Source organism: Pleurodeles waltl, chromosome 4_1 (assembly GCF_031143425.1).
Source record: "Pleurodeles waltl isolate 20211129_DDA chromosome 4_1, aPleWal1.hap1.20221129, whole genome shotgun sequence".
Classification (NCBI taxonomy): domain Eukaryota; kingdom Metazoa; phylum Chordata; class Amphibia; order Caudata; family Salamandridae; genus Pleurodeles; species Pleurodeles waltl.
This window is the reverse complement of record NC_090442.1, coordinates 486,773,427-486,789,059: the sequence shown is the minus strand read 5'-3', so window position 1 is coordinate 486,789,059 and position 15,633 is coordinate 486,773,427. Positions and strand designations below refer to the sequence as shown.

General features: G+C 42.7%; 1 protein-coding gene across 6 annotated transcripts in view; it reads left to right on the top strand.

The window, feature by feature from the left end:
• SYT1 (synaptotagmin 1) overlaps nucleotides 1-15,633 on the top strand; it is a 3,823,670-nt gene that overhangs the window by 3,336,215 nt on the left and 471,822 nt on the right. For all 6 annotated transcript variants that reach the window (XM_069228780.1, XM_069228783.1, XM_069228779.1 and 3 more), the window contains one exon: nucleotides 5,787-5,954. In XM_069228780.1, the coding sequence (XP_069084881.1) occupies nucleotides 5,787-5,954 (168 nt within the window). The remainder of the gene's footprint in view (nucleotides 1-5,786; nucleotides 5,955-15,633) is intronic.

Here is a 15,633-nt window from a genome sequence, read left to right as displayed (position 1 = left end):
ATGATACATATAGAGAAATAACAAAGGTCGATTCGTGCACCAAATATATCTAAATTTAATCAACGCAAAAAACAAATTATCTCAATAGTTATCACACAGAACCATAGTAAGAAAATCTGAACGAGAGAAATTGAATACATCTGATAATGATAAGAAAAATATCAAAGATAATTAATGAGCATGTGAGTACACCTCTCTAACCACTAATTAGCATTGACCTGTTGGGCTTCATGTAAAAAGTTTTAGTAACAAAAATTTAGAAAACATCTAGCTATGGCGCTATCAAAAATATGAATAAGCAGCAGTAAATAAACCTATGCAGCTGGTACCTGAGAACAAAAGACAAATAACAATTCACATTCTATACATTACCAAATCACTATAGTAATCAGGAACAACATCTACTTCGTCAGTGGGACAGCAACATCAGGGACCAACATCAGAACAGGAACAGGAAGAAGGATTGGGGTAATGGTTTAGAATTTTGGACTATAAGATACACTAAACCATCTAAGCATAAGTTCAGTATTGAACAGACATAAACTAATAAAGTACCAGAATGTCAATAGACTATCTGGAAAACATAAAATGTCAAAGTGACAAATCATAAAGTAATAGCATCTCTAGAACTCAGGATACACGAAATCCCAAAGAAGAATGGCCCCCTAAAACAATGGTGACTGAACATTAAATTAAACTTGTTAAATGAAAATGATTGGAGAAATTATGACCAATCGGAACATTAACAGATATCAAAATTACACAAATAGTTTACTCCAAGCTCTTCTATTTGCTGTTATTCCATTGACGAAATCTAAACTAATACTTTTGAATCCTAGACTTCCTCTTCTTCTGCCTCATCTGTGGATCGTTTTGTTTCCACTCCACCAAAATACGAAGTCAAGGGAAAAATTATTACAAAATGATAATTCACCATTCCATTACCATCAAGGAAAGACATACAAGGGAGAAACATCACTTCAAATAATGAAGTCAGCCAAACTACGCAACATACTAGAAACATTTTATACAGATTGCAGTAAACAATGACCTTGCATCTGCTTGCTACTCTCTCTTGTAAAAACAGAATATTGTCAACAGCTTAAGTTAGCATGGACAAAATAGAGGCCTTACATAAAATGGTGGCCATGTTCTCGTAAACATAATATTATTATCTAAATAATTCACACATTAATCTGTAAGTATAATTACGTAGAGACTCAACCTTGTATCAGTAAATTCTCTGCTCTCACACAGTGAAATGTTTGGCAAGATTGGACAATGGTGGGCATATATTGATAATGGTTCTTGAGTACTGAATACCCCCTCAAGATGTCCATAATTAATATTTATGTGATGAACATCCATTCATACTCCACACCTCAATATTGGCTTAGTCCCATCTTCACTGTTTATAGTAGAAATCTGCCTTTGTCCCTTCAAGAACATTAATGGATTTATGGCCTAAGGGCTTTCGGATAGAAATTCAAAATAACATCCAGAGTTATGAATACACTGCTGCTTTGTGTTGCCAAATATACTAATATCCCAGATATTATCACATAAATATTGTTGCTCAGTTTTTCAGTGTTTTGACCCACGCTGTAGTCGTCATTTGCTGCAGATATAAGCACCCCGGATCAGAAAAGCAAACATTATTTCTTTTGCAGAGTTGTGTAGAAGTGAATGTGGATTCTTTCATTAAATTATATTTTGTTATGCATTAGTCTAATTTTCTTTGTGAATTGTTATGCTACGCATTAATACATTTTTAATGCCTGATGTTTATATTTTGCCGCCTCATCGGGGTAGTTAGCGCTATATCAAAACAAATACAATTTATGCCATGACCATTTTCTGTTGCCTTTCTATCTAGGCTACGTTGCAAAATACTTGTAGAAAATAAGTAAACAATGCAATTCTTAACTACCACAAGAAAAGTGGAGGAAGCACTATTGCTATTAACAAATAGGGATGTAGAAAGTTAGCTCAGAGTAAGAAACTTTTGCTGCATGGACCCTGAGCATTTTAACTGGGTTTGCATGCGAAGGTACCTTGAAGTAGTTACTATTACTCCAGCAGTATTGAAGAGTGAGTTGATGTCATGATCACCAGAAATGTGTTTGATTTAAAAGCTAAATATCCCTGTACCTTCAAGTCATTACAGCAAATCCCACATTGGAAAGGGTGTAGATGCTGCGTCCAAAATCGGCCCTGGAAAAACATGAAACCAGCCCTGCTCCATTAGTATCCTGTCGTCTTTCTCTCTCACCCTCTCTCACATTTTTCTCTCTACCTTTCGCTCTCACGTAAAGCCTTTAAAAGCAAGCCTTCAGGTGTTCCAGCCCACAGGGGAAATGCCCAGTGGAATAAAAGGGCAGTCCAGGCCTAACTGTGCATCTTAAAGAGGCCTGAGAATCTGTGGAAGAGAAAGCTAGAGATAATTAAACCCCATGTTCATATCGGGGTCAAGCCCTATTAAGCAGAAACAAAGGTCCTACTCAGAAAAAAAAAAATATATATAAGTACAGGTGAAGATTTGTTTTTCTATTCACAATCATTCCCACTAGTACGCCTTAGAATGCCCACTACCCACCTCCCGAGTGGCACATACTGCTGTGTATTTCTCCACACTTGTAGTAGAAAAATCAGATAATGCAGTTTTACCTGCCAGCAATACTTTTGAGAACTCCTGGCAGGCAGGAAATGGGTATTGTGAGCCCTAAACTTACATTTATGAGCAAAAATATCTTTGTGAGGACACCCATGAGGAATACATATAAGAGTTGTAATCAGGGTGAGACCATCAGCACCTGTAAAGACAGGTGCATGCACTTAATTCTCCAAGTTCACATAATGGACAGAAAAGTAAGCAGTGTTTAAAGATATCTATAGTGTATGAGTCCTCAAAAGAATGAAGACGTTGCAGTTACGTAATATGTCGCTCAAGGGGACAAAAAAAGGCTGACCATCAGGCAGAACAGAAAGGTAGAATTCTCCAGAATTCCTCAATGGGTAATCTAGAAGTAGACTTCCTGAAGTTGCAGAGAGCTTAGGCATTGCGTTAACTAAAATCAAAATGTGCCAACTGAATAATAACAATGTATCATTCTTTATGTATAACACTGGTTTTAAGGAGTCACAACTACATACTAGTGAAGGAATTAAAACTGAAATCAAGGAATGGTAGACTTTAGAGTCAGAAACACCCATTGTGATCCAAAAGGGTGCAAAGAAGGGAAATGCAGGACATTAAACATTAAGACCACTTCCTTCAATGGAGAGAAAAAACAAATACTCTGTGGAAAAAGATGAAAGGCTAAAACAATGCACGGTATGTAGACCAGTGAGCGAAGGGAAAGATAAAATCAACTTCAACATACTTCTGAAGTTGATAGGTGTCCACTTCATTAGCAAGATTGAAAACAGCTCTAAGACACCCGAGGGATCCAGCAGGTTAACTTTATGCCTAACAATAGAGGTAGATGACACAATTTTTTGTTGGCACCTGCAATTTGATGTGGATATTGACGGTGATCCGGTGTACATCAAGAGAAGCTACAGGTTAAAAGTGTAACCAAACAAGTCAGAGGGGAGAGCTAGTGTGTGCCCCAGCTTCGTTATAATGAGCCCAGACCCCAAGGGCCAAGCAAAAAAAATAGAAGCAGCTATACAAAGGAATTTCTGAGTAAAAAAAATGGGAAAAAGGTATGGTTTTTTTTTTTTTTTTTTTAGAAAGGCCCCCGCCACACACTTCACTGCCTGCCCCCTTTCCCTCCTGCGAGCTACACCTCAATAAAGTTCCACTTTGGCTTTTTCTTTTAATAATTCATATCTCCAGTGTACATCTCCGCATTAGAAACAGCCACAGCTCACTGTTTTGACATTTCGACTGCTGATGTACTGTGACAACTACCTCTCCTTTCATTATGTTTTGCGTCCCAAGGATCCTTACTTCTTTAATGTATAGCCACACCACAAGAGAGTGTTAACTTAAACTTAAGCACAGGTCTGGGAGATATTTTACACATCCATTATGTATGGGGCTACTTCCATTTCACAAAGGTAAACCATAATTAAACATTTCTCATCCTTTTTATGGGCGAGCACAAAGCTCTCAGTTTGGTGTTGTTATCTCTCTTTGGGCTTCAAACCACGCTCATGTCACGTCAGTGTCTTTCATTGGTTCATGGGCTTGCCTTCTAAAATGTACTTGCTTTCATTAGTGGAAGGCATGCATACGTAATGCCTTTTCTGGTGGTTAGCCCTCCACGAGCGCAGCAACCAAGTACTGAAAACATACGAGGATCGCTGTTTTCCGTCTGATTTGTGGACTACTTTTTCTCTTTTTTCACAGCGCGATCTCGCTTGGCAGAAATCGAGCGCTTTGCATGACATCGACCCTGTTACATAGCTAATTGCACTTTTGCCGGTTACGTAGTTAATTTCAATTTTGCCGATAGATTTCACTACGAGTGAACTGTTATTTCCGTTTGTGTGTCTGCTATGCACTGATGGCGGCCGTCAGCACACTTATGTGAAACTTTTACTTTTCAGTTTAAATGGCAAGAAAAGTCCAGTTAGTTATGTGAAACTGTTTTATTTTCATTTTCAAGAAAAGTCTGGTTAGGAGTTTACAATGCTAATTGCTCGAGCTCAAGCAAACGCAAGACCGTTTGCAGTGCAAATGCTTGTTCTTTAGGTGTGGAAGTCTTTTTTTCAAACAGCCAGACACCAGTGTGTCTAACAAACTTTTCAAGACTCGTAGGGCCAGATTTGTTAAGATTGTGCATCATGGTTGTACTACTTTTGTATTTGTAGATATTCCAAAGCCATGCAAGGGGCAATTTGTGTAGCCTTGCATGGCTTTGAAAAGAAATGTAACAAACTGCTGTGGCTTGGAATGCACTGAGTTACATTTTGTTCTGGGAGGCATTCCATGGGTGGTGCATGGGCTGTACAAATGCTTGTAATCCTGGGATTGTGTGACATGGCTACCCTGCGGGGAGGATGACATAAGAAGAAGATTTTTCCTCTTTCTATGTGTGATGCATTCTGTAGTACACATAGAATGAGGAAAATGCCTCCAGAGATTGTTTCTATGCAGGAAGATCCTTTCCTGCACAAAAACAATTCTCCTTGTAATTTAAGAACCCTTGCATTATGGTGCAGGGGTGCCTGCATTGACTCTAGGCTGACTTAAGTGCACCATCACTATAACAGAGCAGAAGTGCACCATATTTTAGCAGATCTCGTGCATCTCTGCTCTCTCCCTTTCACGCAGTGCAGCAAGTTGCCTTGTTGCACTGCGTTGTGTGAAAGGTTAGTAAATCTGGCACCGAGTTTGTACAATGGCAAGACTTTTTATATCTCTTGTGTGTTATTTTAATGTTGATTACTGTGAAATACGAGGTCTTGCTACTCAGTAATGTGTAGTTTGTTGTTTTTGTTTGAGGTATGCTGGCACACAGTGATTTGCCACTTTGCAAGGGATTCAGCATTGTAATTTAATTGCAGCCCTTATTTGGCCTATATGTTTTCATTTGAGAGCCCCTAAAATCCAAGCATCCCACCTGAAATTATTTCTCTAGAGATAATTTGGCAGTTTTACTTAATTTCCCACTTATGAAAGTTATGTTGCTGTGGTACAGAATCGTTAGGAAGAGATCAACAAGCCCAGAGTTAAGAATGGCACAGCGATGTGAAATGAGAGTTTTGAGAACCCATCCTTTTGCTGAAAATAACTGCTTATCATTCTACTCTGCTGTTTTTCTTTCTCCTTCTAGCTTATGGTCGGGATTATTCAGGCCGCAGAGCTGCCGGCTTTAGATATGGGTGGCACATCTGATCCCTATGTGAAAATGTTCCTCCTTCCAGATAAGAAGAAAAAATTTGAAACCAAAGTCCACCGAAAAACTCTTAACCCTGTCTTCAATGAGCAATTCACTTTCAAGGTATTTATCTTCACTCGTGACTTATTTTACCCAGCAAATTTTTGCGGCCACTGTTGGTGCTGAATGTGTATTTTACTAGTAAGCCTGGCCAGTGCGGCCTCACAGATGCTGCAGCTTCAGTGGCGTCCATGTATGACTGCTCTCATTTCACCATGTCTCACTGCAGTGGGTGCCCTAAAACCAAGCTGAATGAGTGGGATAAATCCACTCAAAAAGTTTGCAGAAAATGTTATTCTTCCAAGTGTTTTTACAGAATTTACATCTTACAGGATCAAAACGTTGGCCTCATTTAGAGGTAGGCAGATGCGGACACCTGATAAAAAGTGATGAATGTCCTGTCCTCACTATATCTGTCCTCCCTATTTTTAGAGTGCGGATGTCCTCTTTGCGCAATAAATGGGTCGAACAGGACATACGCTGCTTTTTTGCCAGATGTCCTGCAGCAGTCAAAGTCGAAATAAGGCCCTCAGTCATCTGTGACTAAACCATTGTTGGGTTATTAAAAAATAACGTTGTCGCTGAAGTCCATTCTTCTCTCAGTAACACAAAGCAGGTGCATTCAGAACAGGTTTCTATTTAATTTGGCGACCATACTTGATTCTGAGCTTGATCGATGAAAACAAATTAGCAAGATTGGCTAAGGCAACAAGAAGGGTGAGAACATGTGTTTTTCTTATTGTCCCCTGTTTGTGTTTAAAGCCTCCTTGAGCAGGAATGAAAATATTGGTCAGAGATATAAAGTAGAGGGTGTCAGTCGGCCTACGTGACTGATTATGCACAGTGGGTGTGTAGTGAGGTTGAAATGTGGGTGTCAATAGTCTTGTTGATGTCATGGAACAGGGCATTAAAAAACATTCCCTTCATGCTGACTAGTACAATTGTGCTAAAAACCTTAGTTTCTTGCATGATGAAAGTCTTTTTTCGAACATCCCCTACTCATGAGTGCCCTGAGTTTCTTTAAATTGCAAGGCATCTGCCTCTCAGTCTCTAATGTACGGAGCTTAAAGATAGGTGTACTAAACTAATTGGTGGACGCAAACCATTGATTCACTAAATCAGAGGGTTGATGCCCACTAAAAATGTTTATTCAAATTATACCCATTTCAGGAGTCAGTAAAGTCTTAAAGACTCCTAAAATTGGTTTAGAAATACTAACCGTATCCCAATTTGGAAAGAGCGTATCTTGAGCGTTTCTTCCAAACTGTAATTTGGTTCCATAAATATCAATACAGTAGTTTGTGGCCGTCAATGTAGACGCAAACCTTTGAAGAGTTACTGATTCTCAAGTCGGGCAGTAACTGATTTGCAAAGTATAAGGAGTCCCCTTTTGACCTCTCCCCTTTGGTAATCGAGAGGCAGCTTCAGGGGAAGTAGCCAGTGGTCCAAGAGATCATTACCAACTCTCACTGAGACTTTCAAAATAGATCTTATCTTTTTAAAACCAGCCTCGTTTCTTTTAAGGAGCATGGGCTGCTTTAAAAAAGTTTTCAATTTAGAAATGCAATCCCATGAATGTGTGCTTACACTTTCAGGCCACTATCTGTGTCTGCAGCCAATCAGTGTGAGTGACAATTTCTGACCTGTCTCATTAATATTCATTAGGCAGTTTGTTCTGCAACCCCCATCAAAGCTGTATTTTGGGATCAAACCATTAGCACATAGGTCAGTCCACAAAATATGATAATGGTCACAAAAAGTAGAATCTAGATTTGTGATCACTTTTTCGACCAGTATCTTCATACATCCAGCCACAGATCATAGGTTCACACATCCCTGGACCTTTCACACAGATTTATTAAAACAGTACGCTATTTTCCAAGTCTCACTCACACATCAGTGAGGCTCACCCACACCCACTAAAGCCCAAGCAGTATGTACAAATGTCAGTGGCTCAACTTACTAGATTTTTGGGGAAATTATTGTATGTCTTCTTGTACATCTCTCACACATGCTGTAGTGCTAGCTCTGTCTCCAATTAAAAAGTTATTCGAGTCTACTAGATTTCTTGAAATTAGTTCAGTTTCCTACACTACTAGAGTCCATTTGTGACTCAGTGCGAAGGGGTCCACTAGATTTCTTAAAAGATATATTGACTGATTCCTTCTGGCTCAGATAGTATTGAGAGCCCCACTGGAAGCAATTAAAACTTCACTACGTTCACTTGATGCCGTAAATGTGTATAAAGGACAAAAACAGTCACTTTAGCCTAACTTGCTCAGTTTAGTTTGAACATAAAATAAAGAACATGAAATCTGTTGACCTCTCTTTTTTCGATTTCGCTGATGTAGTGAGACTAAATAGATAATGCAGACATGTAGTTATAAGGTCTCCTACAGAAAGTGGGTTCTCTGGCCCTCTACTGGTAATCTTCACATTTTCAATTAGATTAATGATAAATTAATCTTCATTCAAAGCGTTTTATCGATAGATGCTTTCCTGAGATAGGCGTTTGTGGTAGAAATAGTAGAAATGCACCTTAACATGAAACGCCCACTAAATATGTAGGGCATAATATCACACAAGCCATTTTTTCATTAAATGTACCAGCAGTTAAGTGTTCAGATCTTCAGTTATCCTTCTCTTTAGAACAATTTGTATTTTTGCTTCAAAGAAAAGATTTTTGGTTGCAATTTGCTTCTGACAAATATTAACTATGATAAGGCAGACATTTCCTTTTCTCAGTTTGAATCAAATGTGGGCAACCCATCCTGAAGACAGTCATCTTCTTGTCAAAGAGAGAATGATTAAGGGCCTAATTATGAGTTTGGCGGACGGGAACACCAGTCTGCCAAACTCCAGACAGGGTGGCTGCCGCCGTAGTCGCGACCACCCCGCTGGACCTATTACAAGTTTCCAGTTAGGCTGAAGGACAGAAAACAAGGTTTCTGCCCGTCAGCCTAGCAGTAAATTGGTGGCAGCATTGTCTTCAGCTTGAAATCTAGCTGGTGGCAATGCTGTTGCCTGCAGGGTGCACCAGCACCTTTGCAATGTTCACAATGGTGCTGTATAGGGTGCACCTTCACAATGTTTGCAATGGTGTTGGGCCGGGGACCCCTGCACTGCCCATGCCAAGTGCATGGGCAATGCAGGGGTCTCCCTGTGGCCCCCTGCACCAGTTCTCCTCCAGCCTTTTCATGGTGGTAAAACCACCATTAAAATGCTGGCAGAGAACAATGTTGTAATCATCAGGGCGGCGCTGCATGATTCAGACCTCCATCTGCCGTCAACCCGTCAGGATCACTGATCTCGGTGGAGACAACACAACTCTGGTGATCTGAACACCAGGGCCCTAATGTGGCGGTCCGACCGCCACAGCAGCGACGATCCAGACTGCCACAGAGAGGCTGGTGGTCTCAAGACCACCAGCCTCGTAATGAGGCTCTAATTGTTTTATTTCTCCACCCACTCAAAATGTATTTTCTCTTCAGTAGATCACTCCCCTGTTGAAAGAGTATCAAAGGATTACCTACTACTACTTAACTAGCAGTAATCCTAATATTCATTGGTCACTTACACCACCAGAATGATGGGATGAAAGTTCGATGGTGATGAGGAAGAATGGGCCTCTGAATAAGGAACATTGTGCTGTAATCAAGCCATTATATCACTGATACAGTGGTTATAGTTGGTTCAAGATCGATTCATCAAATGTGCAATTTAAGCAGCTATCCATAAGTTGCCCAAATTCAGCCCAGTTTCACTGACTCCCCATTCATGTCTTTGCAAAGTTCTATGCAGAGTGCACACATGCACTTCTGGAGCTGCCTCCTTTTCAGTGCCACTGAAATTAGAAGATATTCCCTACTGCACTTCTTACATTACCAAAAACACAACCTCAGTTTAATTAACCAAATGCTTGTTTCCCCTGCTACCACCTACTCTTTGTCCAGACCCTCAGTATGGATCTCTATTGGAGAGCTGCTGTGAGAAATGTAATATGCTGCAAACAGTAATTTCAAAATACAAATTTATCTAGTCAATAAAAGTCAATTTTCTAGAGTCAATAAATAGTTTTTTGTAATTTAAAAGATTTATTAATTATGTAGTATAGTTTTCAATAATCAAAAGGTTACAGCAACACACATGAAGTGTGTCGTGAATCAGTCCCTACTCTGATCATGTCTGTCATACAGAATGCAATAAAGTAGAAATAATAGCATCTCATAGTCTGGGAAAGTTAGAAGAGAACATTTATTTTGCCACAATAACTCCAGATCCCATGTTTATCTGTCTCATGTGCTTACAGCTATCACTGTTCTGAAACAAGTTATCAAACTCTCTCAGTCTTAGTACAATGCCTAAATCTATTCTGCAGCGGAATAAATACCTACTCTTGTACCCAATAGCTCTGAAGTAAGGTGGCTCTCACAAAGTTCACTACACTAAAACCTGCTCTCCTTAGCTAGCGCAGTCCGCTCAGTGCGGTCACCTCTAGAGTACTGTCTCAGTCATTCTATAGCTAAGATGCAGTATAATGCTTTCTGGTCATCTGTGGTTCTTAGCTCTGACAGTAGCAACAGAAATAGTGGAAGCCCAAAGCAGAAGTTCCTTGCTCTTCCCCTAGAACACCACAGCAGAGATTGGATACCCATACTTCCATTCACATGCATTCCTTGCTTCTGCATGAACATATTTTAGATATATAAGTATAATGCCAAATCAGTTCCCATCATTCAGATCATATTAAAATGGTCCATGCAAGCAAATGTGTTTTTTAATAAATACATGTCAGCGCATACCAAAGCAGTTTAGAAGGTGGGGAAAGGATGTAGTTAATATTGGTTCTGTTGTTTTGAGACAACTTTGTAGTGTCTTTCAAGTCAAAAAGAGGTTATAGAAGAAACATTTAACAGAAATATGTGCCATCCTAGTGACTTATGTAATTCATGCACCACAGGTTTAATAAAGTCCAGAGCTTGCTTTTAAACAATCATGCAACAACAGTTTCTGGGCCTAGCAAACCACTTTCAAGTTAGTTATCAGTATTTAAATTTTAACCGTTTTTTGGGGGTCTTATCGGTATGCCAAGCTTCTACAAATCTTCATTTGGTGGAACAGCCTTTTCTGTTCTGGCATATTATATCTGGAATATCCTTTTACTTTATCTCAGAACTGTTACTTCTCATATGACATTTAGGAAATAACGTAAGACTTTGCCTTTGTTTAAATAGCTCCTTCCCAACTTCTATCTCCTGCACTCCTATTCTTTCTCCTGTATTCACTCGCTCCCCACAGTGCTCCTTTTGACTTTTGCTTTCACTCTTTCTTTGCTTTTCCCTCCACTCTCTCACTCTCTCCCTTCTCTCTCTCTCCCCCGCTGCTGCTGCCCCTGCGATCCTGCCGCTGCTGCCCCTGTGGCCCCCGCAGCCCACCCCCTTTTTTCGTGCTGTGTTTGCCCCCGCTCCCAGCAGTCCTCTCCTCCATCCCTTCCTACTTAATGGCAGCTGCAGTGCGGGCGTGCCGCTGGCGTGCCAAAGGCAAGCCCGTCTGTGCTCGTCAGTGCCTGGACTGCGGCCAGCGCTGGAACCCCTGGTTCTCGCCCCCCCCCCCACCACCGCTACACCCATCTCCGCTACGACGCCACCACCCTGCAAGCCCTCCACACTGGCCACTCACCCTCCTGCCATCAAGCCACCCCACAGCTCACCCCTGGACCGTTCTCCTGCCGGAACTGCACCTTCACCAGCCTCCACGTCGACGACCCACCCACCAAGGGAGGACCCAACTATCTCAGATGCATCCTACTCAACACCCGCTCCGTTCATGCTGTTGAACTTTGGAATCTACTCGACTCAGCTTCCCCAGACGTCGCCTTCCTGACTGAGACCTGGATGAACCCCCTCCTCAGTGCCCATAATCGCCATAGCCATCCCAGACGGCTACAAGATCACCCGCAGGGACCGCTCCAACAAACCAGGAGGAGGCATAACCATCGTCCACAGGAACACCCTCAGAATCATGACCAGCACCGAAGGCATCCTCGGCATCGCCGAACACCTGAACTTCCAGATCCACACCTACCCAAATACCACCCTCAGAGGGACCCTCGTATACAGACCCCCTGGCCCCTGTCAGCAGTTCAGTGATTCCATCACCGACATCATCAGCACGCACACTCTCACATCTACAGACTACATACTCCTTGGGGACTTAAACTTCCACCTCTAGAACACCAACAACAACAACTCTACCATCCTGCTCAAGAACCTCGCCAACCTCGGCCTCAAGCAGATCATCACAACACCCACCCACTCCACAGGACACACGCTTGACCCCATTTTCTCCACCAGCAAACGCATCTCCTTCAGCCACACCACCGAACTCCACTGGACTCACCACCCCTGCGTCCACTTCTCCTTCGAGAAACCCACAACACACCATCATCCGCAATGGATCCCCCACCGCAGATGGAACAAGGTCACCGAACACTAACTGATCACTACCCTCTCCCAGAACCCACGTATCGACACCACCGACACTGACACAGCAGCCCGCAACCTCAGGCAATGGATCGCCAACTGTTCCAACACTCTTAGCCCCATCAAAAATCCTTCCAACAGACAGAAAGGCCTTCTGGTTCATCGCCGACCACCAAGAATCTAAGCAAACATGCCAAAGACTTGAAAAGAAGTGGCACAAAGATCAGACACTGGACAACCACACAGCCTTAAAGAATGCCATACGCAGACACCACCAACTCATCCGAACCACCAAGAGAACCACCTTCAAAGAACACATCAACAACAATGCACACAGCCTCAAGGAGCTCTTCAACATCGTGAAAGAGCTCTCCAACCCAGGCTCCAATGTCAACGACATCCCGCCATTACAAAACCTCTGCGACTCCCTAGCCACCTTCTTCTACCGCAAGATCGTAGACATCCATGACAGCTTCAGTATTCAGACCCCCGTCAACCACTGACACCACAGACTCCCCATCCACCAACCTCCTGCTCTCCTGGACCCACGTCAATGACAATGACACAATCGAAATCATGAACACCATCCACTCCCACTCCCCATCCGACTCCTGCTCTCACCACGTCTTCAACAAAGCAAGCTCTGTCATCGCACCCCAATGCTGGAAGATCATCAACAGTTCCTTCGAGACCCCCTCCTTCCCATAGAGCTGGAAACACACCGAGATCAACGCCCCCCTCAAGAAACCCATAGCAGACCCAAAGGACCTCAAGAAGTTCCGGCCCATCTCCCTGCTCCCCTTTCCGACAAAAGTCATAGAGAAAATTGTCAATAAACAACTGACCCGTATCCTCAAGGAGAACAACACTCTGGACCCATCCTAATCTGGATTCCGCCGCATCCACAGCACTGAAACAGCCCTCATCGCCGCCACCGACGACATCAGGACCATAGTGGACAAAGGCAAAGCCGCAGCCCTCATCCTCCTGGACCTCTTAGCCACATTCAACACTGTCTGCCACAACACCCTACACACACGCCTCAACAACGCAGGAATCTGCAACAGAGCCCTGGTCTGGATCACCTCCTTCCTCACCGGCAGAACTCAGAGAGTCCTCCTCCCTCCATTCCGCTCTGAAGCCACTAAAATGATCTGCGGTGTACCCCAGGATTCATTCCTCAGCCCGACCCTCTTTAACGTCTACATGGCTCTGCTCGCTAACATCACCCGATCTCACAACCTCAACATCATCTTATACGCTATGACACCCAGCTGATCCTCTCCTTCACCAAGGATCCCCCACCGCCAAGACCAACCTCCATGAAGGAATGAAGGCCCTCGCCAAATGGATGAAGAACAGTTGCCTGAAACTAAATTCCGACAAGACTGACGTCCTCATCTTCAGCTCCACTACCTCCACATGGGATGACTCCTTGTGGCCTGCCACACTGGGAACCGCACCGACACCCACCTGGACTCTTCACTATCTATGACCCAGCAAGTTAACGCCATCTCCTCCTCCTGCTTCAATACACTACGCATGCTGCGGAAGATCTACAAATGGATCCCCACTGAAACCAGAAGAACAGTCACCCAAGCCCTCGTAAGCCAACTGGACTACGGCAATGCCCTCTACACAGGAACCATGGCAAAACTCCAGAAAAGACTGCAGTGCATCCAGAACGCCTCAGCACGTCTCGTCGTGGACATCCCCCGCCACTTCCACATCACAGCCCACATGAGAGACCTACACTGGCTCCCCATCAACAAGAAAATCACATTCAAATTCCTCTCCCACGCTTACAAGGCACTGTACAACACCAGACCAGAATACCTCAACAGACGGCTCTCCTTCTACACCCCGACCCGACTGCTTTGCTCTGCCGACCTTGCCCTCGCCACCGTTCCACGCATACGTAGAACAACCACCGGTGGCAGATCGTTTTCCCACCTCGCTGCCAAGACGTGGAACACTCTTCCCACCCCCCTGCATCAGACTAAGGACCTACTTACCTTCAGGAGACTTCTCAAGACAAGGCTATTCGAGCAGTAGCGCCCCCACCCACCCACCTCAGTTCCTTGAGACCCTCACGGCTGAGTAGTGCACTTTACAAATTCTATGATTGATTGTACTAAAGGCCAAGAGACCTTCTGGAATAAAATTGCTTTATAAATTCTATGTAAATAACATTTCTCTTTTTATATCTTCATTGTTATGATGCAAGAAAATATAAGCACTAGTAATTGACTATTGAGTCGTACACAGTTACAGCAAAGTAAACTTCTATTCAGGTGAGGTTTCATGTATCAAGACACAGAAATCAAGTTAATGTGCTAATAATGAAATTTAAAAGCCTGCAATTTTAGGAATGACTTGTGGGTCACAAATATTTGCGAAGTCTCCCAAGTCACCACATGTACGTCACATAGCAGGTGAGGTATCCATCCTCGTTTGGATCTGCACTGGAAGACACCTTGGAGCTTGACCCTGCAAAACTGTAGGCTATGGAGATAGCCCAATGCAGCCATTTGCTGGTGGGGGGTGAATAGAGGGTTCACTAATCTTTTTTTCTTGATGCAAAGGTAAGAAATAACTCTGAGGTTTTAAAGAGATCTCTATACATGGAATAAGTGTTTACAGCCCTTCATCCAGGGAGAGATATGGGATTTTGAATGAAAATATGGTTACACAACGTCCTCAGGAAAGTGAAACTGTGATAGAAGGCTGGGAAAATGCTAGGCACCAACATTTGGTTAAGAGCCTCAAATGGGGCTACTCACACGAGTAGTGCTTCAACTCATCTCCTGGTTGTAGTCTGCTGCCTCTGCACTTTTGGGCTTTAGGCTTGACCACTGCAACACACTTTATATGAGATTTCAAATCCTGTATTTCAAATACATTCATCTGTGATTACAAACTGTCCAGAATGAGACTGCCTGCCAAATGCTTTGGAACATTTCTGTGGTCATGATTGCTGCCGCTTTGATCACTTAACTACCTATATATGAAAGTAAATGTGATGTTTACAACCCCATGCATTATGCTTAATATATTTCTGCCTCTTCACTTCAATGTTTGAAGGACACAATACAATTCTAGCTTTCAGGCCTTTGCTAGCTATGCCACCTTCAATGAACAGTGTGAGAGAGGCCATTAAGGAGATCACCACAGCTCTTTGGGAAAATTCCACTTCATTGAACTTCTAATCATTACATCTTCAGGAATTGTCTTAAAACCATCCTCTTTCAGTGTGTGTA